Source organism: Semicossyphus pulcher, unplaced genomic scaffold (genome assembly GCF_022749685.1).
Source record: "Semicossyphus pulcher isolate SPU_LCO1_2020_fin unplaced genomic scaffold, fSemPul1.0.p SCAF_21, whole genome shotgun sequence".
In the NCBI taxonomy this organism is placed as follows: Eukaryota; Metazoa; Chordata; class Actinopteri; order Labriformes; family Labridae; genus Semicossyphus; species Semicossyphus pulcher.
Genome location: NW_027211695.1, coordinates 13,754,027 through 13,778,894, shown reverse-complemented (window position 1 = coordinate 13,778,894; position 24,868 = coordinate 13,754,027). Strand labels below are relative to the sequence as shown.

Here is a 24,868-nt window from a genome sequence, read left to right as displayed (position 1 = left end):
TGGTTGAAGTGGAAATACTGAGACAGGAAGCTGGAAGAGATGAAACTCTGTGGACAGAAAAATTATATCCTAGCTGTCGGCTTGTCAGCCTGAGTCACTCACACTGTCACTGAACAGCACCCACAGGGGAATGTGGCACCAGGAGGTGTCACACAAAGTTGTCAAGTCATATGGCATTTGCAGCTTGAGAGGGCCAGTAAACACAGACACATCTCTGGGCTTGCTAACCTCCCACTGGGCACAGTGACTGGCCTGAATAACAAGCTTAAAAATGAAAATTGAAAATGACTCAAAATTGGTGCCAGTTCCTCTGTTGCATTTGTATATTCACATTTCCTCTTCAGACAATGAGTTCAAAGGCTGCCAAGGGAACAGATTCTTCCAAGAGGAAGAAACTAGTGTAAAATTAGCATCAATCTTAGTCATTTTAGATTAAGTGCGGTCTAATGACCTTAGCTCAGTTTTTAGGTTAGCATCCCTTCAGTGTTTAAAGTTTACGGTCTTGAAACATGAGCCGAATTAACCACCGACGCTTCCACTCTGCACAACTAGTAGATATAGGGATTAATAACAATATAACACTGAATAAAAGCAGCTTAATGTTAAAAATCACTGTTTCTCTGATGCGCTTCTGCTGGGCTTAAAGCCAAGCCAAACTGCCTCTAACTTTAGCTAAGCTTATTTTTCTCTCATAACTATTAGAAGTTAAAAGACTAAAATACTTCATCCGGTTGGGTTTACAACAACTAAGCTATACAAAAAGGTAGAAGCTGTAAACTGACATGCTGTTTTGGCATGCATTTCCACTCTGTGACAGATCAATATATGGAGTAAAAAGCGTCCAAAGTCAGCCCTACAGCCAATCACTGCAAGCGTCTACTTCGATTTAGCCTGTAAGTGCAGTTTCCCCTAAATTATTATTGAACAGTTTCAATATCCATAAGCATTCAAACACATGACGAACACAAACTAGTGTGGTTTCAGTGTGATGTAATCACACAGGGCTGTAGGTCTCATTCATTGTGTACACAGACAGGGCTGCTGCTGCTGTTGCACTTGACACTCCTTGATATGTATCTCGGCTGTTGCTAACTACCTAGCAGGCTACAATAATTAGCCTTCAAAACTCCTCCAGACAAGTTAGCCCACTTGAGTGATAAACAGAAGAGCCGCTTAAATAAATGAGAGCTTAATTAGCTTCCAGAAACAACCATCGACTCCTAGTGCAAGCTCTAACACCAGTGAGCAGAATGACAATAAGTTAGCCTGCATTCAAGTGCTGTCGGTATAATCGGAAAAGTGAGTTTCCAACTGGGAAAATTCACTAAAAGGCTTCCACGGGAAGGCATAACAACTCTGAAAGTTGGAAAAATTAAACATATGCCAACAAACGACCAAAATAAACACTCTCTAGTTGATGAGAAACCTTTTTTCCTGTTTAAATAATCAGCGTATTGCGAATTTACTTTTTGGCTCCTTAATCAATTTAAATATGGTACAATGTTTTGATGATCAGATATTGTCCACGTACATTTACCTTATTTAGTTATTAATAATAAATTGTGATACATTTTATTTTTATTGTTTCAAGTAATTTTTTTCCACATAACGATTTGACAGGTAGAAGAACGATATCCAAACTTGGGAAATCCCAGCATCCGTGGAACCTTGAATGCAGCATCAGCTAAGTTAGCTAACATTAGCCTAAGTTGCTGAAATGTCTTAAGAGAAGTTGACAAACGTTGGAAACAAGTTAAAAGGTAAAAACGTTAAACTACCCCAAACAGTTAGAACTTGTCGTGTATGCTTAGACATCTCAGGGTATACTACTTACTAAGCTAGCTTATGCTAACGTTAGCCGGCTAGCTGTCCGATAATGGACACATGATCGTTAAAGTTTGGAGCAAGCTCCCGCAGGAGTTGCTAACTTGGGGCTAGCCATAGCTAGCAGCGCTCCCTCAGCTGGGTGACGCCGAGGTTCAGCTGTTTTCACGGGGCGAATTGTAACCGGGGGCTTGAATCACTCACCGGAGGGTCGGCCCGATACAGTTGGTGTCTGTGCTCTCTATCTCCCGCAGGATACGCTCGTGTTCGGCGGCTGTCTCCACACTCGCCATCCTGCATGTTGCGCTGGACGGTTCCGAGCTGAGCTGAACTGAGCTGAGCGGACTGGCTGGGCTCCAGTCCGTGCGTCATGCAGGAGGAACCAGAGGGGTTGGTTGGATGTTTTCATTGAGCAGCCCGAGTGAGCGGAGTTTCAAGGGAAAAAGGGAAAAATACAGAGAAATTAAATAACCTCCTAATATTTCCACACGGACTCAAAGTGCAGCATTTTTGTAGGTGAGGCTGAAACTAACGATTATTATTAGGATTATTTATAGAGTTATCTGCATTTTATTTTCTGATTTAATCTTTTAGTCAATAATAAATAGTGTAAAAAAAACATCAAAACATTTCAGAGCCAAAGTAACGTCTTCTTTTTCCCAACCACCTGTCCAAAAAACCCTAAGACTCATTTTCTAAAGAAAATAACAAAGAAAAGCTGCCTATCTTTACATTTACCAAATGACAATTTTGCTTGGAAAAATGTTTTCGATTAGTGCTAATAACCCTTTTACTACTGTCTAATAGATGAATCGAGGAATCACTGCAGCTTTATTTGTAGATAACGTTATATGTGTTCATTAAAATATTGTCTTTAAAAGGACAAACTACCATTTGCATTCATTTTGAAATATCTAGATTAGGGGGAAATTTGCTTCACAATCAACATTCCTGTTGACATTAGATTTTAAAGAAGGGTCCGGTGACCTCCGGGGGTCCCTGAGAGGAATACAGGGGGTACAGCATGGCGAAATTACACTTTGTTTGTATTGTTTTTATTTCATTATTTACTTGTTAAGAAGTTTATAAAGAACATAACTATTTCTGTGTTTTTATTTCACATACTCACTGTAACAGAACAGAACAGTAAGTTTTTTCTAAATACATTTCTAATGATATTTTAATTAAATACTGTTTTCTTACTTACTTATTTTAAATTAGTTTAAAAAATGTGGGAGCCATGCTGCTGTCCTACTTTAATTTTTGAAACCCAGTAGTTTTAACAGTTTACCGGAAACAAAAAAGTGGGCGTGGTCGTTTGCTACCGTACATATGGAAACGCAAGGTTTCCTCTTCATTTTTCAAAATAAAAAAATATCCCCAACTTTAGTCGTACAATTCAAGGACCAAGTTCAGTTAATATTTAAACAAATGACGCTGTTTTAGTATTTGGCAACTGACGAACAAGTTCTACCCACGTTTAAATATGCAGTTACCTTTTCATAAAGATGAAGAATTTACACGCTTTTATTTTGTAGGCAGATTCGTATACATCCGGTGTCAATCCTATGTTATCTGTGTTATTTATATTCTGCTTCAACCTGCTGTCGGAGGGGAAAAGAGGCAAGAAAAGTCCAAATGGAGGTAAAAAAAAAATTAATTGTATAAGACATTACTAAACATGCCTAAAAAGATTTACAGAGCAGTGAGTCTTTCGGATTGTGAATTTGTGCCGTTATGAAGGGTGACAGGAGTTGGTTGAGTTAGCATTGCTTTGCACACTTGCTAGTCAGAAGGATCAGAGTCCATGCAGAGCGCAGTGTGTTACTTGAACTAAAGGAAAAGCTGTAAAAAGTGTATTTTATAATGTGTTGTTGTTGCAGATAAAGTTTACTGCATAGCCTTGTGTAAACCTGGAGTTTACCATGTGTGTGTTTGTTTATGTTTCAAGTCTGACCTCATTCTCACACACTCCCACTCACTGGGAAGACAAAGACATGTTTATAACAGTTTAAAAATACTGAATAATGAAAGTAACGTTAAATCGTGTGCATACATATGAGAAATAGCCTAAAAGAAGTAATAATGCATAGTCTTTGTTATTTTTCCTGTTGTTTGGGTTAATAAGCTGCATTTGCATTTTGTTTAAGGACATAATTGGTAACTCTTTACTTTCACAATGCTTCATATTTTGTTATCTTCTTATATATTTTGTACTTACATTCTGTATTTGTCTCTCTAGCCCAAAAAGAAGTTGATAAACTCAGCAGACAGCTGTGTGGACGAGGCTCTGTGCGGCCTGGTGAGGGCCAGCGGGGGCCTCTCTCTGCTAAAGGGCCACAGAGTCGTGCTCCGCTCCGACCTGGACAACCTGAGGGGCAAAGTGGGCCTGCTGTCCGGCGGAGGGTCGGGACATGAGCCGGCACACGGGGGTAACACTTCTATACTTTACAATGTCACTCAGAGTATCATAGGTTTTGTTGTTTTTACATGTTTCCATCTGTGTCCAGGTTATGTTGGTGCAGGTATGCTGTCAGCAGCTGTGGCAGGTGGAGTGTTTGCGTCTCCACCTCCTGCTAGCATCCTGGCTGCTATTCTGGCCTTGCACAATGCAGGTAATTCACATTAGGGTTTAGCCTTTTTTCTAGCTGTTTTAGAGCAGGTTGTGTATCTATACTGATTAATTTACTGTCTATTCATTTATTACAGGACAGTAAAGTAGAAAATAGTGCAAAGGGACTCCTTGTTATTGCAAGAAAAACATCTAAAGGAAATAGACATTTGATGTCAACAGTATAAAAGTTAAGTTAGAGGAAAAATAAGATAAAATAAATATTAATTGAAGGATAAAAACCTTCCACCACCAACAGGAGCCTCTGGGGTCCTCCTCATCGTAAAGAACTACACCGGCGACCGCCTCAACTTTGGATTAGCTGCAGAGCAGGCTCGTAACCAAGGCGTTGCTGTAGACATGGTGATAGTTGCAGAGGACTGCGCCTTCAACCAGCCCAGTAAAGCCGGGAGGAGAGGCCTGTGTGGCACCATCTTCATACACAAGGTAAACAACAACACTGTCACAGGTGAATGTTTGGTTGTATCTTGAAATACACATGTAACAAAAGCATCTTAACTCAAACCACTGGATCATTGCACCTCATGGTAAAAATCTGTCAGCTGGCAGGTGCCTTGGCAGAGGAAGGCTGCTCACTGGACCAGATAGTTTCCAAGGTGACAGAGGTTTTAAAGGGGATCGGTGAGTCTTTTTTTTCACTCTTTTAAAGCCTTGAAAACTTCTGCCATTCTTTTCATGATAAACTGTGTTGGCGTGTGATTTGCAGGTACTCTGGGGGTGAGTCTGTCTCCGTGCAGCGTCCCGGGCTGCCTGCCTTCTTTTGACCTGCCGCCCGGAGACATGGAGCTGGGACTGGGTGAGAGATGATGAGAGAGATTGAAAGTGAACAGACGTTCACAAAGTAATTTCATTTTCCTGAGCTGGAAACTACATTTCAAAATTGAGAATTTACACATGATTAGGTTTCAATTTAGTGTACACCTTTCTGTTTACCGTTGACTGACTTTAATTAACAAATGTTTGAAGACACTGTGAAATTGTTCTGTGTCTTCAAAGAGGATTTATTTTTCTTATTAAATGGGTTCAGCTGAAGGTAAATATCTGGCACTTGTTTGCTTCTTTGTTATCAAGTGATATGCTTCTATGAACGACCCAACTGTGTATGGAAACCCAAATATTTACTAAAACTCTCTTATCAAAGTACGTTTAAGCAGGATGGAGTGAGATTCAAACTGAGAGAGAACTGACATTTTGAAATGTTAACAGCTGTGTTCCATCTTCTGCAGGAATCCATGGTGAACCTGGGATCAAAAGGTCAAAGGTGACTCAGATGCAGCTAGTACCAGCCTAAATCTATGCCTCTGTTTACTCCTTATGCTTACTTTTATGACTTATTTTTCCACTTAATCAGGTGGCATCAGCAGACGAGGTGGTAAAAACCATGATAGATCACATGACCAACCCTGACAGCCAATCACATCTGCCTCTTAAATCAGGTCCTTTAAGTATAATGTATTATCTCTTTATTTATAATGTATTAAGTTTTAAAGTATGCATTCGTTTTTAAACATTTTCTACACAAACTCAGAGTTGTTCTTCTTGTACACAGGAGACAGCATGGTTGTGTGTGTGAACAACCTCGGAGCTCTATCCTGTCTGGAGATGGCTGTTGTTACTCGAGCGGCCATCATGTGTTTAGGTAACAATTATTACATCTGCCTGTCTGTGTTAACATGCATTCAAAGAACCTTTTCCCTAATATTCTTTAATGTCAAAAGTCTTTAAAGAATTTAGCGGAAATCGAGGGATTATTTCTACGCTTGCAGAGAGTCGTGGTTTGGTGGTTGCCAGGGTGATGTCCGGGTCTTTCATGACATCACTGGAGATGGCCGGAGTGTCACTGACACTGATGAAGACAAACCAGGAAACACTGAGACTGTTTGGTGAGTTGAGACTGTATAAAAAGATGGAACGACATGACAGCTCCGTAAAAGTGAAGCCAAAACATCTCTATCGCCCCCTGCTGATTGGCTGCAGTATAGGTCATAAAGCCTGCCTCCTCCAAAACATAAAGATTCCATTTGTGGAAAATAGTGGGAGCTAGTGGCTCGAAACAAACACACACCTATTTAACATCATCTATCCCATGTAGATGCTAAGACCAGCGCCCCCGCATGGCCAAACCTCGGCAGTGTGTGTGTTAGCGGACGCAGCTACACGACCGACCCTCAAGCCATGAGCACACGACCACAGGACGACGCATACTCTGAAGGTTAGTATTAATTTATCGGTGGTGAATTTGAAACCATTTTGTGGCCATTTAAGGAACTGCAGCTTAAATGCGTTCACTGACGGTCTTTGTGTACCGCGTTGTAAGTTTGTTATCTAGCTATAAATTCTGTGAAAAGCACCAATTGTAGTTCTAAATTACATAATAAATAATGTTTAAATAAATAAAGTGTGTATTTTGTTTTGGTTTCTGCCAGGGCCGCTGAGTCCTGTGATGCGTAAAGCACTAGAGAGGGTTTGCTCCACACTGCTGGAAAAGCAGGAGGAACTCAACTCCCTCGACCGAGCTGCAGGGGACGGAGACTGTGGGAACACTCATGCACAAGCTGCTAGAGGTATGACACACTTTAAAGAACCAACATTAGCATAGCAACATGCTAGTTTAGGAACATAATTAAAGAACAGGCATGACGACAAATCTGCTGAACACTTGCTCATTCAGCCTTTCAGGAGTGGCTCCAGCATCATGTGGTCCCTGGTTGCCCCGGGCAGCTGTTATCCGTCCTCGCTGGATTGGTGCAGGAGAAAATGGGCGGGTCTTCAGGAGCGGTTTGTTTCCTAAGTTTAGTTGCAAAGTTAAATCCTGCACTATCATTACCTGCAAAGAAGAAAACACTCTAATTTTCATGCGTCTTTCAGTTGTACAGTCTGTTCCTGACAGCAGCAGCTGGTCATGTGACTCAAGGGAAGAGCAACGCTGTAGCCTGGGCTGGTGCAATGCATGCTGGGACACAGGCCATGAAGAGGTGAGGGGCCATCTGTGTTTATGTTTCATTTACGTTCATTGCTTTGCCTTTGTGTGTTGCTGGGTTTTTTGAATGCGTGTTATTCGTCATAAAGGGGTTTTTTGTCAATACAAAGCTAAGTGAAGGGTCGAGGAACAAATATGATAAATGATAATTAAAACACACATGAGGATTCAGGAGATTTCTTTTAAGACCCGCAAAACATATTTAAAGCCACCTTCTGAGGTACTGAATATTTAAGTGTACCAGAACAGCTGAAAAAGTTGGTTCATTATTTAATGTTTTATTGGATATCTCTGTTGTACAAAATTGTAGAAATAATCTCTTTAGGAAAAATGTATTTATTATCAAAGGATTGTAAAATGAACACTTGCAGATGATGTAAAAAATTGCTTGACTTTTTTTTATAATTTTTTGTTTTACAGCCAAAAATAATTAATTTAGTGATAAAGTGGTTGATTAATTTTTTTGTTTATGTAGCCCAATATTGCAAATTTAGTAAAGGTGATGGATTAGATGAACTTTAATGAAAATAATGAATTCATAAAAATGTAAAATACAGTTTGTTAAAACCTTTAAGTCTAGAAAAAACAGGAAGTAACAAGTGTTATGCAAAAACCTTTGTCCAAATGAAACAATATGACAAGAAAAGGCTGCTGAAGAACTTAAAGTCTAAAATATATATTTACAGAAAAATATTTAACAGAGATAAAACAAGTGAAATTGCAAGATTTGAATAAAAAAATGACAAAATCCATAACAAAAAAACCCACACGAACTGGAAAATAAGAGCTCCTTTAGACTCAAGTCAATAGAATCAAACAGAAAAACAGGAAAAAGTGGAAAAAATGAATCACTGGGAACCCTTACCAATATGAGTTCTGTCTATCACTTCTATCAACAAGTTTGCAAAGACGAGCTCGATACAGCATCAACAACAGGAAGCCGATAAACCACTCAAAGGTCAAGGGGAAGACCCGCTGGTTCTGTGGGTTGATATGAATCAAATGATCTTAAATGTCAGCTGTATTTCAGATACGGAGGTGCTGACACCGGAGACAGAACAATGGTGAGGAAGTCTCTTTTACTTTTCATGCATCTTTTATATTTTAAAAAGTTTGTCTTGAATTATATAAAACTATTATCTATAATTTGACTGAGCCACAAAACGCTCACTAAATGCTTCCTACCCTCTCTAGTTGGATGCTTTGTGTCCAGCTGTGGACGAGCTGATGAAGCTGACCACAGCACCCCCTGGTGGAGAGATGGCTGTACTACAGACTGCTGTGCAGGTACGAAGACAAACTTTAAATGTAGAGCTGCTGACCGTGTTTGTTCATATATTCATTGAGTTACCTTTCCCTCCTCGGTCCCTCTCTCTTCTAGAAAGCCTCCTCTGGGGCAGAGTCGACCCGTCACCTCACGGCGAGGGCGGGGCGAGCCAGCTACATCGCTGCTGAGCGAGTGACCCTGCCCGACCCCGGCGCTGTGGCTGTCGCCGCCATCCTGAGAGCTGTGCTCGAGTCGTTGGAGGGTTAGTAGGAGTGATTTAACAAAAAGTACATGACCTGATTATTACAACACTAGACTTGTACTATGAAAATAACACTATTACTGAGCCTTGTTAACAAAACACTTGAATGTGACAAAATATTAATGTTGATTTTCACCTCTTTGAAGCTAATTGTAAGTTTTTGCTAAATAATTTGTAGACATTTCAGACAATAAACAAACATAAATATTGTATTAAATCTTACAGTAGACTTTAGAAAAGTATCTTCAATCATGTTAAGTGGAAAAAATGTAAAGTAAATCAAAGTGCTGATTATTACCTTATTATTCAATTGTTATTATTAATTTGAATAATTCTGTTTTGTGTTTTGTTAGTGGTCGAATCATGTGGAAAACATTCCTTGTAACTATTAACAAAATAAAATAGAAAATTAATAGATTTATGTTTTATGTGTCTATATTAGGGTTGCACAATATATCGCAACTATGATGTGCGCATGCGCAATAGTCACATCGCAGGACGTGCGATAATGAAGCAAATTACGTGAGGCACATCAAGCTGCTACTTTATTGTTGCTCAGTGCAAAACAAAAATTAGTTATCCATCACTAACTGACAGGAAAAGTCCGTCTGATATCACATTAGTGCAGCTCTTCATTAGAGCACAGAGCGACCTGACCGCTGAGCTGTAGAGTCTGTGTGTCACCTGCCTGTAAACTGTTAACATGCACGCAATGCTGCTGCTGCTGCTGCTGCTGTTGTCAGAGATGATGTCGGCGGGATGATTGAGGCAGACGCACCGTTATGGGAACGGGCTTAGTATTAGTTTTCCCGTTATCAGCTGCCCCTTGCCCCAGTGCTCGTTAACGCTGTGGCCACAGAGCGGAGCGGATGTGCCGTTTACTTTTATCTACACTGTTGCTGTCACGTGGCAGATCACACTCATTAAACATACATTAAACACCGTTAGAGATGGTAGATGACAAACCGTATAAATAACACAACTGCAGCCCACAAGTCTGTTTGTATTTATTATATAAAGAAACCTGTCAACCCACCGGAACTCTCTCTACTTTTTCATGCGGGTGTCAGAGTCTCTGAACCAAGTGTGATAAAAATAGTTTAGTTTTGTTAGAAGAAACTAGACTCAAAGTCCCAAACAATAACAAACATGACTGTTATTTGTTTATATGGACAAAGACAACACACATTTGCGTTTATCTGGTGTAGGCCTTGTTCATACAGATATTTCTAAACATACTTACAGCTTGGTTTTGTGGTTAAAATGCTCGTCGATGCTGCATATGGAAAGTAGACTTCAAATATAGTGTAGGGCTTGTGCACTTGAGCGGATTCATTTTTTAAGTGAGTCTCCCAAGTGTAAAAAAAGTGCTCCAACAGTTTAGCGCAATACACGAGACACATTAAGAAGAACAAACCGTCAGTACTGAAACAGGCGCTCTTCTCACTCATGGTTTGGTTTTGTCGGTCATACCGCGTCATCAGTGTTAAATTGAGATGTTTCATAACCAGTCAACGACTCTTATTGTAGCTGTGTTTGTGTTACAGTGTGAAGCCAAATCTAAAGCACTTTATTAACATAAAAGTGTTAATTTTGACTAATAAAGTAATTTTTAAAACTGTACTGTTTCTATCTGTGTGTTTTTTACAGTGTATACAGTAAGATGGCCTTATTTCTGTACATGTGATGTTCCTCTCTTTGGTTCTGATTCAAACAAATGTAGATAAAAATCTGATTCTTCATTTTTCTCTTTCTTCTAAGTTTCATTTCTCTCGCTCTTTATCTTCACAATCAACCCCTCAACAACTTCCTGACACACACGCTCAGAGCTTTTGAGACTTTGAACACACCCACACACTCGCACATATGAGCAACCCGCTGAGGCACAAACACTTGCTTTCAGTTTGAGCGTCACCGCTGCAAACAGACCACGGCGAAGGTAATTCTCTTCTTGTTTTTATGTGTGTTTGAGTGTGTGTGCGTGTGTGTGTGTGTGTGTGTGTGTGTGTGTGTGTGTGTGTGTGAAATCCCAAAAGAAACAGGGTAGATTTGACATGTAAAGAAAACTCTTTAACAGTGTCAACAGGTCAAAGTACAGTCAGTATGTGGCAGTAAGTTGAAGTGTGTCTGCTGTTATTAATACTGGTTGCACACAGGAACAAATCATGGCACCTTTGGGAAAGAAAACATCCTGATAGATGTCAAAGATTTTAGCACAGAGAGTCAAAACACTTAAGATACTATTATAAGGAGGATTGGCATTATTATATTATACATATGAGATGTAGACCGGCTGCCATTACATCCGTTTCTTTAGCAGTAATATAAAAGTTTTAGTGCGTCTGATTTATATCCGGGTTTAAAGGTGGTAAATGTATTAAATATAATGTTTTGCGGAACTTTAGAAGTGTAAAGTGCTTTACTGACGAGTTTTTATTATGTGGTTGTTGTTGTCAAGCACTTTGTAGCCTGGGTTTAGAAAGGTGCTATATAAATAAAGGTTTATTATTATTACGATCATGTCTGAACGTTAAATATAAAGCGGCAGCCAGGACGTGGTTAGCTTAGCTCAGCAAAAAGACTGGAAACAGAGGGAAACAGCTAGCCTCGCTCTGATCAAATGCAACTGTAAGCTAGAAACAAAATGTAAGTAAAATGGACAAAATACTAAGTGGTAGTCTTGAGATGAAAATGTATTATAAGTGGCTAATTGTTTTTTTAACTCTTGGGCCTTACGGATTCCACAATCAAGACATTACATCTAAAGGCTGACTGTTTCCATTTAACATCTATTAAACACACAGACTTGTTTTGATATTTTGAAAGTTCAACTTGCATTTTATGAAAAAAAAGAGGTTTTCAGAATCATCCAGCTTTCATTTGAACCTATTTCTTATTAATTATGTATAAAGCATGAAATCAAGTACTTCAAACTAATGTTCAAAAGATGTTTTTTAACAGAGAAGGTGGTGACAGTTTCAGAAGAAAACCGCAACGTAAAAGAAACTGAATTTGTAGAACCGCTTGAACATTGAAGCAAAGCACGAACTTAATTCTGTTTAAACAAAAAAACATGAGGAAAGATTAGTTTATGTAGTTATTGTTTCTATTGTAGACAGCGGGTGTATATTTGTGTTATAACTGTTGAAAAATTGTTGAAATAAAAAGTGTAAACTTCATCCTACTCCCTTTTGAACATGTACTGTTTGCTTTGTGTTGAATATGGCAGTGTAGGTTGTTGTTTACTTTTCATATTTCAGATGCTTTTCTTGTTTAGTTTTTTTATCTGCTTTTATTTTAACATGTTTGAAATAAACGTCAATCAATCATCAATTTTTAGACATTGTTATGAAACTCTCCAAGCTGAGTCTGCAGATTTCCCGCGTCCTCCATGTTAAAGAATCAGTAGGCCGTGTTAGAAATGTTAATCGCAAACGTTTGAAGGTCAATGATAATGATTATTTTAATCATTTCCAAAAAAGTCACCTGATGAGGACCGGTCGGAGCCTTGTGATTATTAAACTTTTTGTGCGGGCTTGCTGCTGTTTTTTGATATAACTCCATTATTCTCCCAGTTAAGAAGCTGTATGTTCTATCTAAAGAATCTATAATGAACTTGTAGAAAAGGCCTCTGTTATGGGTCTGTGACGACTCTGAGATTATTTACAATGATATCGAGTTAATTATGGAACAATTAAAAAAACAAACAGCAAAGCAGACGACACATTGATAAAAAGGCCATTAAACTCAGCGAGCAGTGGATATTTCTGACATTAAATTTAAGACAATTAAAAGGAAAAATAAAAGTGTTAAAGCCTCAAATGTACTAAAATAGTTAAGTAAGTTTGGTGATTAAAATGGGAAAAATAAATAATTAAATAAGATGCAATTATGTATAACAATTACAAGTAGAGGTTGCGAGGCTTAAAATCAAGTTTCTAAAATGTACAGAAGGTAAACCGAGCTAGAAATGTTTGGTTCTAAGAACATTCTGAGAATGTTACGTGCAATGTTCTGGTAATGTTTTATTTGGTTCCCAGAATGTTCCTTTTAATAGCAGGAGAACGCTCCTCCCAATGTTGCAGTTAAAACGTTTTGTCTTAGTTTAAGCTTTAACATCACAAGAACTTTATTTGAAATGATAAACATCCTTAAAACGTTCTTTGAATATTAGATTAAAATGTTCTCTTTCAAACGTAATTAGAACTTGTAGGTTATGTTAGCCAATGTTATGGGAACGTTCCCTGCTAGCTGGTTAAGTGCATTAAATTCGAGTAAAGTGCTGTATCTTGTTTCAGGAGTCAGGCGCAGAATAACAAAAAGCGGTGTGTTATAAATAAATATCAGAGACCTCAGTGACATATTCATATTACGTGTTTGGCCTTACCAACTTACTAAAAGCTCCTGTGAGGAAATTTCGGTTTGTGTTGATTTTTGGCGGTCCCTGTGGACAAAGCCGTACCTCTTACCCCTGCTTTCTTTAACAGTCATATGTATCACTCACTTAAAAGTTTTGCCCTGGAAAATGTAAACAAAGGCAGCGTGCAGTTAATGGCTTCGTCTGACACCTATCCCCCCCGCCAGCAGTTTCAGGCATTAAAAATAACCATATAGAAATAATCAGTCTTGTCGCTGATGGTCTTGTTTTCTTTTGTGGGTCGTATAGAGTAATCAGGATTCATTTCAGTCTGTTTCATAACTAGTGAAAACTCCTCACAGGAGTTTTAACACTCTCAAATCCAAAGATATTAAATATAAAGCAGAAATCAGTCGATTTAAGGAGCTGGAACAAGTGTAAAGTTTTAGTTTCGTTCAGTAACTTTCTGTTATTTAGTCTGAGGTCTGACCTGTAAAACAGCTGATTCGAAACATGTCTGTATCCTGTTCTCTGAGATAAATAATGTGGTCATGATGGGGTTTAAAAGTTATACTAATTACACGGCATGGTGGCACAGTTGTCAGCTCTGCGGCCTGTATGTGGTCCTGATAGTTATCAGTAATACCCATTTAAAGTACTGCACACGTGTTAAACACACTTGGACCATGTTTTTCTGCTTTCCCTGACAGTTGTTCAAACAGGAAATGACTGCTTTCATGGTTTTACTCACCCACCTGTTACTAGAAAAATAACCAAATCGTGGCCTTAGCTGCCATGGTGACAAGAATGACATGGTGCCAGGAAGCTGATTAGACTGTTTTCTGCATCTTTTTTCACAGCTCTTTCTCTTTCCTTTGGTAATACGATTCAGTTTGTTCTTCAGGGTTGCGACACTGCATGTTGACTTCACAGGAACGTTTTTTAAAGTCTTTTAAGTGACTTTTTAAAAAGTGTCTTCATGTGTTTCAGATGGAGTTCGCCTGCAGTCATGTTGTATGTAACTGGAGGCATGATGGAGGTGAGAGCTTTTATCGCCGTGATTTTCTCAGTCATCAATAAAATTAATCACCAGAGATGTGGACTCGAGTCATGATGACTTGGACTCGAGTTGACTCGAGTCACTGTTTTGATGACTTGCGACTTGAAAAAAAATAAATGACTTGAGATTCGACTTGGACTTGCAAGTAAATGACTTCAGACTTGGCTTGAGGCATGATGACTCGGATGACTTGCGTTAGTTCATAAGTTTGAATGTCAGCTGTTAAATATCAAATGATAAAACTCAATGTTGTCAAATAACTATCAAGTATGAAGGCAGCGCAAACTGGGAATCATGATTGGACGACTCAAAAACCACTCCGGTATGTGATTGTCATGATTGGATGACTGGCTGTCAGTCAAACTCCTCGCTATGGTAACATGCAACATCAAAGCCCGCAAAGAGAAGCCTCATCACACGTTACTACTCAATAAGGTCTCAGACCGGACCATCATCATGGCTGCATCTGAGCCAAGATAATAGATACAATTCATTGTCGTACTTTTTGAACTGGTTATATAAATTGGCCAATAATATCATTATTAGACGGGCTGCTAACACCTTATCTTTTCTCTTTATAAAGAGGGGATACTGCAGGTAAGAGTGCTGTAGCTTGGGTTTGAAAAGAAAGGGACTTGACTTGCCTTAACTAAGGACTTGGACCAAATGACTTGAGACTTACTTGGGACTTGAGCACAGATGACTTGGTCACAACATTAGCTTCTCTGACATCCTGTTTTGCTCTTAATCAGTTTTAATTCTTTTTCTGTACATTTTATTGTGTGTCTTTAATTTTCCTGATATTTAATGCTTTTATTTTTAAGCACTTGCTGCATGAATTTATTATTTGCATACTGACACAAATCAAAACAATGCATATTTTATTTAATTGTATTTGTTCCACTTAATTTACCTTTACTTAATGTAAAGTTTTAACACCATAAATGTGTCTTATTGAACTTCTTTCCACAGGTGTGTCCATAATGGGGCGTCAGTATGACAACACAGTGACAGTTAAAGCGCAAGAAGGTAACTATTTCTCTTTCACATGCACAAACATGTGAACTCTCGAACTCTCAAGAGTATGGCAGCGAAATAACAGGAAAGCATGTTAGGCCGTAACATATATGCGAGTGTGTGGGCATGCCTGCAAATGCAAGAGACACTGTAGGAGACGTACAAAGCCCACATAGGAAAACAAGGTGTCTGAAACAGTAAGTCAGATAAAAAATACTTTAGTTTCTCCACAATAAGCCCCTGTTTCTCACCACGTAAACAAGGCATAAGTAGAAAATCAATCAATTTCAACCTGTAGTGTGGAGAGTGTAAATGTTTAAGAGCTTAATTATACACATCAAAACCAGACAAATGACTGATGAGCAATCCTTTCCTTCCTCATGTCCAGTTCCTCCACCTCTGCCTCCTCGACGACTCAGAAAACCCCGGCCTACTTCTCTGCCCCTCCCCCCCCTCCCCTCCTTTCCACCTCCACCTGGTCCGCCCTCCCTCCTTCCTCCGGTCCCACCCAGAGGTGAGTTTCCTCTTTGTCCTCACACACACACGCGAGTGTCAAAGATGTATCATTTTTCATGCCTTGGTCGTGTTTTATCAGCTGACAAGCTGGAGGGAGAAAGCAGGCTGAAAGCCAACGTCAACGTCGTCTCTCTCGGTGTTGGAAAACTGGTCGACATCAGCCAAGGTTCACACACACACACACACACATAAACACGCATGAGAACCACCTGTGTCATTGTCTTTTTATAAAACCTCCTTTCTTCTTCTTCTTGTCTAAACAGCCTCTGGCATGGAGACTTTTCAGAGCCCTGTGATTTGTGGGAAGTGTAGTGCGGCCTTGTCATGTCTGAGTTCTATACAGAGGAACGTAAGTTGTAGTTTATGTCACCTTTCACCTTTTTTTTCCCTCATACACTTTCATATTTTTTATAGAGGGCTATAGAGGACACATAAATGTCACAAAACGTTCTTTTCCTTTTCCTTCAGGTGTGGGTGTGTGAGTTCTGCGGGCGTGAAAACAGCGTGAACCACAGTACAGATCGAGTGTGTGTGGGTCAGCGTACAGGCGTGCTCAGTGATGACATTCATCTGTCGAATCAGAGCGACGACGACTACCAGAACTTGGAGGACACACTGGTGGTGTTCTGTGTGGACATATCTGGCAGCATGAGTGTCACTACAGAGGTGTGTAAGCTTGGGAACAGTGAGGGGAAGCTGCATTGAAAGGTACAAAGTTGAACTATGGCAAAGCTAACCACAAGAGAAATGTAGTTTGGTAACTAAAGTTATTTACAAGAAGTGTAAATCTTAAAGGGCCAGTTTGCTGATTTTCAACCCCAGTCCTCTCCTGCTATTGTGGGGAGCTAATGCAGTTTCGCTCTTTGCCTTTGGAGGACGCTATCTGCTTCTCCAATGGGCCCCGGAAAACCTCTGCCTCCGATGTCATGTCTCGTTCAAAATCGTCAGGTTTGAAATGTAGACTGCAGACCTGAAGATTTTTTAGACGATCCACCGGTATATTTTGCCGTGTTTCGGATTCTGTACCGCTCTGAGTCATTGCCTGCAGCCAAACAAAGTATTTCACTCCAGCGTCTCTCGCTGGGCCTTTCCTTTCAGAGAGAGGGGCGCAATGCACGCTGGGTGTTGTAGGAATGTAGAATGGGCGAAACCACGAGCTGTTTGTACGACTTTCTCCACAGCTATGGTGCCAAAATGAGATATTATTGCTTCTACCGATTACACAGAACAACAGTTTTGACTGACAGCGTCTTTTTCCAGGGGCGAACTGCTCCTTTAACTCCCCAGCAAACATATGAATTATCTTCATAAATTTTATATATGAAAAAAAAAGAGATTTTGTTCTTGTTTGCTTCACTTTAGGTTACAACAAGCAGTGGATCTCAAGCACACATATCAAGACTCGAGGTGAGATGTTCATTTGTTGCTTTTTGTTTCTGTGACTAAATCGCCTACAGATACAGGGTTTACCCACTGTTATCTATATAAATATGTGGGACATAAGGTGGTATTAAAATGGACATATTGTTGGGTTTTTTCCCAATAGGGTATGCAGGACGCCCTCCAGAGGGCGCTATCATCCCTAGTGCAGGAGTCCCCTCACAGAAGAGTGGCATTGGTCACATTCAACGATGATGTAGGAGAAATAATGATGTCAATTTACAATGTACACTCCTTTTTTTTATCACAATGAATCATTCAAATATACATAATATTTTATGTTAAATTATGAGTTATATATTCAATTCATTTTTGGAAACCCTGGATACGTTTACTTCTTTAGTTTTCTGAAACTTCTTTAAATAAGGCAGCCTGAAAGGGATGAATCTTATGTACTGATATGAAAACACTTGACTCATCATGCCATATCAAAAGCAAGAGAAGACTTCCTGTTTACCTTGTTGGATTATCACGCTCTTTAGAAGTTATTTTTGTCAGGGTAGTTTATATAAATGGGTCACACAAAGGTTATTTGTTGGTTCTCTTTTTTGAGCTGTCATCAAGTTTTTTATTTGCTGCAATACTTAAATTACTATGAACCTCTAACTGCGTCTCATGCATTGTTTTTCCAGGTTGTAATATACGGCGATGGCACTAGTGTTCCTCTAACTCTCAGGGATTGGGCGTTGGTTGACTATGACCATATATGGGAACAGAGTGTTACTTATTGCATCCCTCACTGTATTGTTGAGACATACCACCAACTAATACAGAGGGTCAAAGAGTAAGTGACCCTTAAGAGTGTTTGTGTTTGTCTGTGTGCATCAAATGTGTTATAGAAAAATGTATATGTATAATATATATTTCTGCATATACAGACTCAGGGAGCACGGGGCTACGTGTCTTGGTCCTGCAGCTTTAGCCTCAGTTGCAATGGCATCAAGATATCCTGGGTCAAAGGTGAGAGAGTTAATGTAAATGAATTAAAAAGAAACAGTCCGACCTTTTGGAAAATGTGTTTTCATGTACAGAGTTAGCTGAAAAGAGACCAAAACTGCAATTTGCTGTTTTTACACTGTATTTTTTGTTCTGCTGAAACATGTCAAAGTTATCCGACCGTTAAACATTATGCACCGATACCTACCACATTTTTACTGACAACCTAGCCTCTACTAAGAGCTAGGTTTAAGATTTAGAAGTAGTAGAAGTAACTCTTACTTAACCCTTAAATCTAGTCAAGTTCGAAAATGTTGCCAAACTATGCTTCAGTTAACTTACAAAACAAAGACACTTGTGACGTGTGGAGTTCCTGATCTTCTCTGTGCTCCAGGTGATTTTGTGCACTGACGGCAGAGCCAACATTGGACTGGGTGAGATGGAGCAAACTCCCTCTGTGTCCTCTTCTTCCCTTACTTCATATTTCTACAGAAAACTTGCTCTACAGGCTGTTGAGAGTGGGTGAGGACACACATACACACACACACATAGTTGCATGATAAACAGAAAGTATTCCGTGCATATGCATAGTCCTGGTCGAGCGCATTTAGTTAAGTCTTGATAATATCATCCAGCCCTGCTTGTAATGCATGTGCATGATGCTGTTCAAACTCAAATCATTAACAACATAAACAAAGAATATAAATCAAAAATAGAATAAAATATATTCTGTTTCTCTTCTTCTCCTAGAGTCATTATATCAGTCATGACTTTTGAAGGTACAGATTGTCGCTTGGCTGACATTGGGAGACTTGCAGACACTACTGGAGGAAGGGTGAGTCCACATTCTTGGACATGGATATTTAAAGTTGCAGGAATGGTGCAAAGCATGGTAGCAATACACATTTGGATTTACTTCATAAACCCACCCGACGCTATTGTGTGCCTTAGAGTTGGTTTATACCAGAAAATATTGTATGGCCTTGCAGATTGAAAAGCATACCCTTATTTAGAGGTAGGAGACATTATATTGTTATGGGGATAGCAGTACACATTTTCAGTCTCTCTTGAAGGCGTTTATAGTGTTGCATTTGGTTTTTAACATTAAAGTCACATAAATAGATTTGGCAAGAATGAAAAATAAAGCTTGTGAAAGAAGGATAACCCTTCCTCCTTTCACATTGCCACACATTTCCCCAATCATAGGTTGAAGTTGGTACGTTTCATTGTCTTTTAGGAAAGTGCGCAGAGTTACCAAAATTGTCCAACACATCCCTCCATTTGAACATGTGAAAGCTGTCGGGGGAGGGGTTTCTGAAGCCCAGCTATGAAAAATCAATGGCATAGCCTTGAACTTCTAAGGTTTAAGATCGTTTCTCTCTCACAGCAATCTACAATTGATAGCATAGCATTAGTATGATGTAGGAAAACGTATTACATGTGTATGTTATAATTTATAGAAGCATCTCAGTATGATTGAAAATAGTATTAATAACTAACCATGACTAATAACGCTAATTTTGTAAACCCCCGTTACGTCTCCTGAACAGGTGAACATGGTGAGCATTGGTACTGTTGCATCAGAGATCCAGTCAGCCTCCATCGACAATGTCCTTGCAACAGGAGTCACGGCGACCCTGCTTGCTCCTGATGGAGTGTGAGTTGTCTCTCAAGTTGTTTCCTACAAAATAATCCTTGCCAACATACGAGAAGTCGTCATAATCCTAATTGTCAACATTTCTCTTCCTAATGTTTATCTTTTTCATCTGTTTTTATCTTTATTCATCATGTATAGCTGGGAAACATAGCTATCTTGGGGTTTTTTAGAGTCATTCTTCTCTCTTTCCTCTTTAGGTATTTCCCATATGAGGATGAAAAACATCATAAACTAGTGACAGAGATAGGGAATGTAACCAAGGGACTGGAGATCACCATTCAGTTTGCTGTAAAACCAGAGTTTATGGAGGGTAAGACTTATATTTTGTCCAATCTAAATAAATGTTCCATAACTTAGTTTTCCTACGATGTGCAGACCGTGACCTGACAGCCCAATGACATTGTGGGGACATACGCAATACACTTGGTAACCAAGGTTTTACTCAAACTTTTATGTGTGTGACAGTTTTTCTCCAGAAGAACACACTTCCATTCCAAGTCCAGCTGAGCTTTAAGACCAGAGACCAGCAAAAAGTCACTCGCATCATTACCGAACAGCGACCGGTTACTATCTGCAGGTAAATGCAATAAGGATGAATATTTAACTGAAATACTTAATTGTATCCATAGTTAACAATATCAAAAACAGGTAAAGTTGGCGCCAAAATATTTTTCAGACTCCCAGTCAGGTAACGTTTTTTGAACTGACATTGAACACTGGTGAGGAACTTAAAAGGGTTTAGGTTAAGAAAACTATATTTCAAGGATTATGCTTTGTAAGGCTCTTTTGACCTTCTAATGTGTAATGATCTGTGTTGAAAGTCAAGTGTCGCGAATGTAATTTGCTGTGTTTGTCTAAAGTTGGATCTCGGCTGGTAGCCTCAACACTGCAGTGCTTGGCGTCCACTGTGCTCAACTCTGTGCCAGATTAACCATGGAGGGTCGAGTGCAGGAAGCACAGAGGCAACTAAAAGCGCAGCAAGACTTGCTCAATCAAATCAGGTATGACTCTCTGACTCTCACTTTAACCCCTGATCCAGGTAGACGGCAGATTACAATATGATCAAAACAAGAGTGGAGTGGCAGGTTGTAAAGGCCTTGGCAGTGTGGCATTGCATTTAAAGATTTAATTCTATCCAACTTTTGCACTAAACCCATTGTTATTTTTATGACAAACCCATTCCTTTCCAGCTACACAGTTTTCTAGATGCTTATTCTCAACTATTAAGATAAGAAGTGTATAGATTATATCCACGTGACAAATATAAAAAAACAACATAAGGGAAATGGAAAAATGGACAGAAAATCATATTAACACATCTATTGATATAGGCTCAACTTCACACACATTCATGTTTACATTACATTGTGGGGACCCAAATAATAATAATAATACATTTTATTTAGAAGCGCCTTTCAGGACACTCAAGGTCCCGCTGGGTGAGGGACAGTGCTTAGAGTTAGGGAGAGTAGGTAAGGCGGAACAGATGAGTTTTGAGATTAGATTTAAAGATGGGGAGGGTGGTACAGTTTCGGAGGTCAGGTGGGAGAGAATTCCAGAGCTGGGGAGCAGAGCGGCTGAAAGCTCTGGCCCCCATGGTGCTGAGGCGGGCAGGGGGTACGGTGAGGTGGATGGAGGAGGAAGACCAGAGGGTGCGGGATGGAGGGGCAATGTGCAGGAGGTCGGAGAGGGAGGGAGGGGCAAGGGATAGATTTGAAAGTATACAGAAGGATTTTGTAGGTGATACGTTGGTTGATTGGGAGCCAGTGGAGTTGCTGTAGGATGGGGGTGATGTGGTGGGAAGAAGGTGTTCTGGTGATGATCCAGGCGGCAGAGTTCTGGACAAGCTGAAGTTTAGGGAGGGCTTTCTGGGGGAGGCCGAAGAGAAGGGAGTTGCAGTAATCGAGGCGGGAGGTGACGAGGCTGTGGACAAGAATGGCAGAGGTGTGGGGAGTGAGGGAGGGGCGGAGACGGTTGATATTACTTAAGTGGAAGAAAGATAGAGTACTGTCGAGGATGACACCCAGACTCTTAACCTGAGGGGAGGGGGAAACAGAGGTGCTGTTTATGGAGAGTGAGAAACTGTCAACTTTAGATAGGGTGGATTTGGTGCCGATGAGAAGGATTTCAGTTTTATTGCTGTTTAATTTTAGAAAGTTTGAGGTGAACCAGGATTTTATTTCAGAAAGGCAGGAGGAGAGGGAAGGGGGTGGGAGTGTGGAATTTGGTTTGCAGGAGAGGTAGAGCTGGGTGTCATCTGCGAAGCAGTGGAAATGGATGTTACATTTGTGGAGGATATGGCCGAGGGGGAGGAGGTAAGTGATGAAGAGTAGGGGCCCCAGGACAGAGCCCTGGGGCACACCTGTAGTGACTGGGGAGGGGACGGATGTGAAGGACTTGAGCTGAATGAACTGACCCAGACTTTTTAGCCACAATATGAGGACTTTGACCCAGTTTGTTTGGGTTTGTGCATGTGAATTGACTTGCCAGACGACAGGCGAGTCATCTTTATTGTTAACAAATCATTTTAAAATGAGACTTTATCAGTGATAACGTTCATATTAGGTTTGAAGTTAGGGTATGGTATGTGTAATAAACTTTCTCTTTCTGCCTGGTAGTAAGCAGAGGCCAATCCAACAGGAAGAGAGTATCTATGGCAACTGGATGGACACGATGACAACAATCTGTGATGATATCACAACAGAATCTCAGGTTCTAAAGCACTAATTTACCTCATTTAGGGAAATTATGAAAGTGTCTTTTGCTAGGAGATTATAGGAACTGTTTAACTCACATAAGTGAAGCACAATTTAATCTTCAAAAAATATTCCCAGAAATGTTTTAGACATTCTACAATGTACAGATAAACTGTCTTAAATATAAAGGCCTGAGTAAAAAAAAAAAAACTTAAATAACTTCCTTTCCTTCCTTCTTTAAAATAAAGTGTTTCCTTCCATAAGATCTAAACTGATTTATCTATTTTTTTTTACCCTACAGACTCTCTCTGATGAAGCCGCTAAGGTTATGTACCAGATGAAGAGAGCCAGCAGTACAACAAGTATTACAAGTGAAATCCAGAAGAAGACTATAAGGAAGAAAAAGAAGGCCCTCATGGAATGATTGTAAAAAATAATTAATCAATCTTCAAAATATGGAGACTTGACTTGACATTTCATCAGGTTTGGGCAGACTTCAACATTCATCTTTTAGGATTGAAATATACAGACAGCGCGATCAAAACTTTTTTTTGTTATTAAGCCAGCAGGTGGTTGGTATAGCATTGACTTCCACAACAACAACAACATCAAGAGAGGGGGCACTGTGGTCGGCGCTGTCTGTCGTTGTGTTTCATGACAAAAATAAAGTTGGAAAGGAAACAAATGTAGGCTTAACTGTCAGTTCATTTGTTCCTGTTTTTGTTCCATTTTTTAAGATGGCAGCTGTCACTTCTGAGAGCGGCAGAATAAGAGCTGCAATGGCTCCCAATTGTAGCAGTAAAAACACAAGGAAAAGAGGGTGTTAGCCCACGTACTGTTCTTGGAACTAAAAGTTTCCCTGGAGATTAAAAGGAAAGTCTATGAGATGTTTGGAAGTTATAGCATTAATGGTATATGTAAAGTCAAAGAAATGCATATACCTATCCATATTGTTGAGTGCTTCACCCCAATTGTATTATATATCAATTCAGACAATTCTATACGTAGCGTTGTAGTAATAGAAAGTACGTTTACGTGAAATGAGACACAGAGCCCTCAGGTCATAGGCATTTGACAGCTACTTAATGCCTCTGTAACAGTTGAGGAATCTTTAGGACTATTGAGATTAGAAGTTTACCAGAACACAACATGTCATGCCAGTGACACACTAACCTAAATTTTAAACTGTCTATACTCTAATTAATCTTGCATAGCTATGCACTTTTTATGTGTAACAAAACTTAACAAAACTCAGTTAATAGTTAAATTTTTGGTGCAATCATTACATCACAACAATAATTGTGATATAAACTTAAAAGCATTGCATCATAACTAACACAGATATTCAACAAAAAAATCTTAAATACTATATAAATACTACTATAAATTAGTTATCAAATAAAGTTCACTGTTAACTGATTTGATAAAAAAAAAACAAAGAATACTTGACCAAGAGAGAAACTTTCTTTTTCAGTTTGTCAGTCATTCATGATTTATAATTTTAACAACATTTTTTACTTAATAATTTAGTCTAGAATTATAGTTAGATACTCACACATCAAGTGATAATGTAGTTCACCAACATAATTCCACAAATGGTGGTCAAATATTCCAAAGGGTTGATACTGGAAAGGTGTACCATCACTCCACAACCAAATACCTCCAAAAAGACTAAAACAAACTGAAAGCCGAACAATAAATAAACAACCAAAAATAAATACAATATTTGAACGATTGTAATGACAAATAACACACATTTTCTTATTTGGTGTAAATAGTTTTTGCAAATGATCTCTGTTTAATAGTTCACAGAACTTCATGTTCCCCTGTGTCTTTCAGTCACATCATGTTGTCATTTCGGAGACTGGAGCAACAGGTTTAGTCTTGCCATCTGCAAATGTGTGTCAGTTAAATTCCTTAAATGCTGTTATCGCTTTGCTGCATAAGCTCTTACTGTGAAACAACATAGGAGCGACAGTGAGGAAGGTACAAAAGATCAGTTAAGCCTCAACAGGGAAGGAAATTTACTTGAACTATGTGTGTCACTGGAACACAAGCAGAAAAACAAACCCGAATAGTACAAGTGCATATTCAAGCACTGTGATATAAAATTATAAATGTAGTGATTTATAATTATTTTACACTACATTTCAGAAGAAAATGTATTTACTCAAATAGATTTAATCGACAGCTGAATGCTCTAGTTATTCTTCAAATTGGAACA

At 39.3% G+C, this 24,868-nt stretch overlaps 3 protein-coding genes across 4 annotated transcripts in view; 2 read left to right on the top strand and 1 right to left on the bottom strand.

The window, feature by feature from the left end:
- The window catches only part of exoc6b (exocyst complex component 6B), a 92,568-nt gene extending 90,437 nt beyond the window's left edge, over nucleotides 1-2,131 (bottom strand). Inside the window, exon 1 of the mRNA XM_069672117.1 lies at nucleotides 2,029-2,131. Within this exon, the coding sequence (XP_069528218.1) occupies nucleotides 2,029-2,117 (89 nt within the window). The 5' untranslated portion in view covers nucleotides 2,118-2,131. The remainder of the gene's footprint in view (nucleotides 1-2,028) is intronic.
- Nucleotides 2,132-3,403: 1,272 nt separating this feature from the next.
- tkfc (triokinase/FMN cyclase) lies at nucleotides 3,404-9,560 on the top strand. Of its 2 annotated transcripts, XM_069672700.1 has the most exons (17): nucleotides 3,404-3,468; nucleotides 4,067-4,256; nucleotides 4,335-4,439; nucleotides 4,695-4,882; nucleotides 4,999-5,077; nucleotides 5,163-5,252; nucleotides 5,683-5,717; nucleotides 5,808-5,892; nucleotides 6,006-6,095; nucleotides 6,223-6,339; nucleotides 6,549-6,668; nucleotides 6,883-7,020; nucleotides 7,128-7,234; nucleotides 7,325-7,431; nucleotides 8,467-8,500; nucleotides 8,631-8,723; nucleotides 8,818-9,560. In XM_069672700.1, exons 1-17 carry the CDS (start codon nucleotides 3,463-3,465, stop codon nucleotides 8,968-8,970), a joined length of 1,737 nt encoding a protein of 578 aa, XP_069528801.1. In that variant the 5' UTR covers nucleotides 3,404-3,462; the 3' UTR covers nucleotides 8,971-9,560. The 2 variants fall into 2 exon arrangements, with proteins under 2 accessions (XP_069528801.1, XP_069528800.1); XM_069672699.1 differs by lacking the exon at nucleotides 8,818-9,560 and having other exon boundaries at nucleotides 8,456-8,500; nucleotides 8,631-8,717.
- A 1,278-nt stretch (nucleotides 9,561-10,838) lies between these two features.
- Nucleotides 10,839-23,320, top strand: LOC138601118 (circularly permutated Ras protein 1). Its single transcript, XM_069672698.1, has 19 exons — nucleotides 10,839-10,904; nucleotides 14,313-14,361; nucleotides 15,355-15,411; nucleotides 15,788-15,913; nucleotides 15,995-16,081; nucleotides 16,179-16,264; nucleotides 16,384-16,581; nucleotides 17,278-17,322; nucleotides 17,462-17,551; nucleotides 17,988-18,139; nucleotides 18,234-18,315; nucleotides 18,686-18,813; nucleotides 19,042-19,126; nucleotides 19,842-19,948; nucleotides 20,146-20,258; nucleotides 20,414-20,525; nucleotides 20,809-20,949; nucleotides 22,567-22,660; nucleotides 22,946-23,320. The coding sequence occupies exons 2-19, from the start codon at nucleotides 14,313-14,315 to the stop codon at nucleotides 23,066-23,068; spliced, it is 1,875 nt and encodes a 624-aa protein (XP_069528799.1). The 5' UTR covers nucleotides 10,839-10,904; the 3' UTR covers nucleotides 23,069-23,320.
- Nucleotides 23,321-24,868: the final 1,548 nt, after the last annotated feature.

What these genes read in the sequence shown, in the direction of transcription:
- tkfc (XM_069672700.1), top strand. An exon ending in AGCGGCCATCATGTGTTTAG is followed by an intron (nt 6,096 to 6,222) that starts GTAACAATTATT and finishes CTACGCTTGCAG; the next exon opens with AGAGTCGTGGTTTGGTGGTT. An exon ending in GGGACACAGGCCATGAAGAG is followed by an intron (nt 7,432 to 8,466) that starts GTGAGGGGCCAT and finishes GCTGTATTTCAG; the next exon opens with ATACGGAGGTGCTGACACCG.
- LOC138601118 (XM_069672698.1), top strand. Translation starts at nt 14,313, where the DNA reads ATGGAGTTCGCCTGCAGTCATGTTGTATGTAACTGGAGGCATGATGGA. An exon ending in CTAATACAGAGGGTCAAAGA is followed by an intron (nt 18,140 to 18,233) that starts GTAAGTGACCCT and finishes CTGCATATACAG; the next exon opens with ACTCAGGGAGCACGGGGCTA. An exon ending in CTGCTTGCTCCTGATGGAGT is followed by an intron (nt 19,949 to 20,145) that starts GTGAGTTGTCTC and finishes TTTCCTCTTTAG; the next exon opens with GTATTTCCCATATGAGGATG.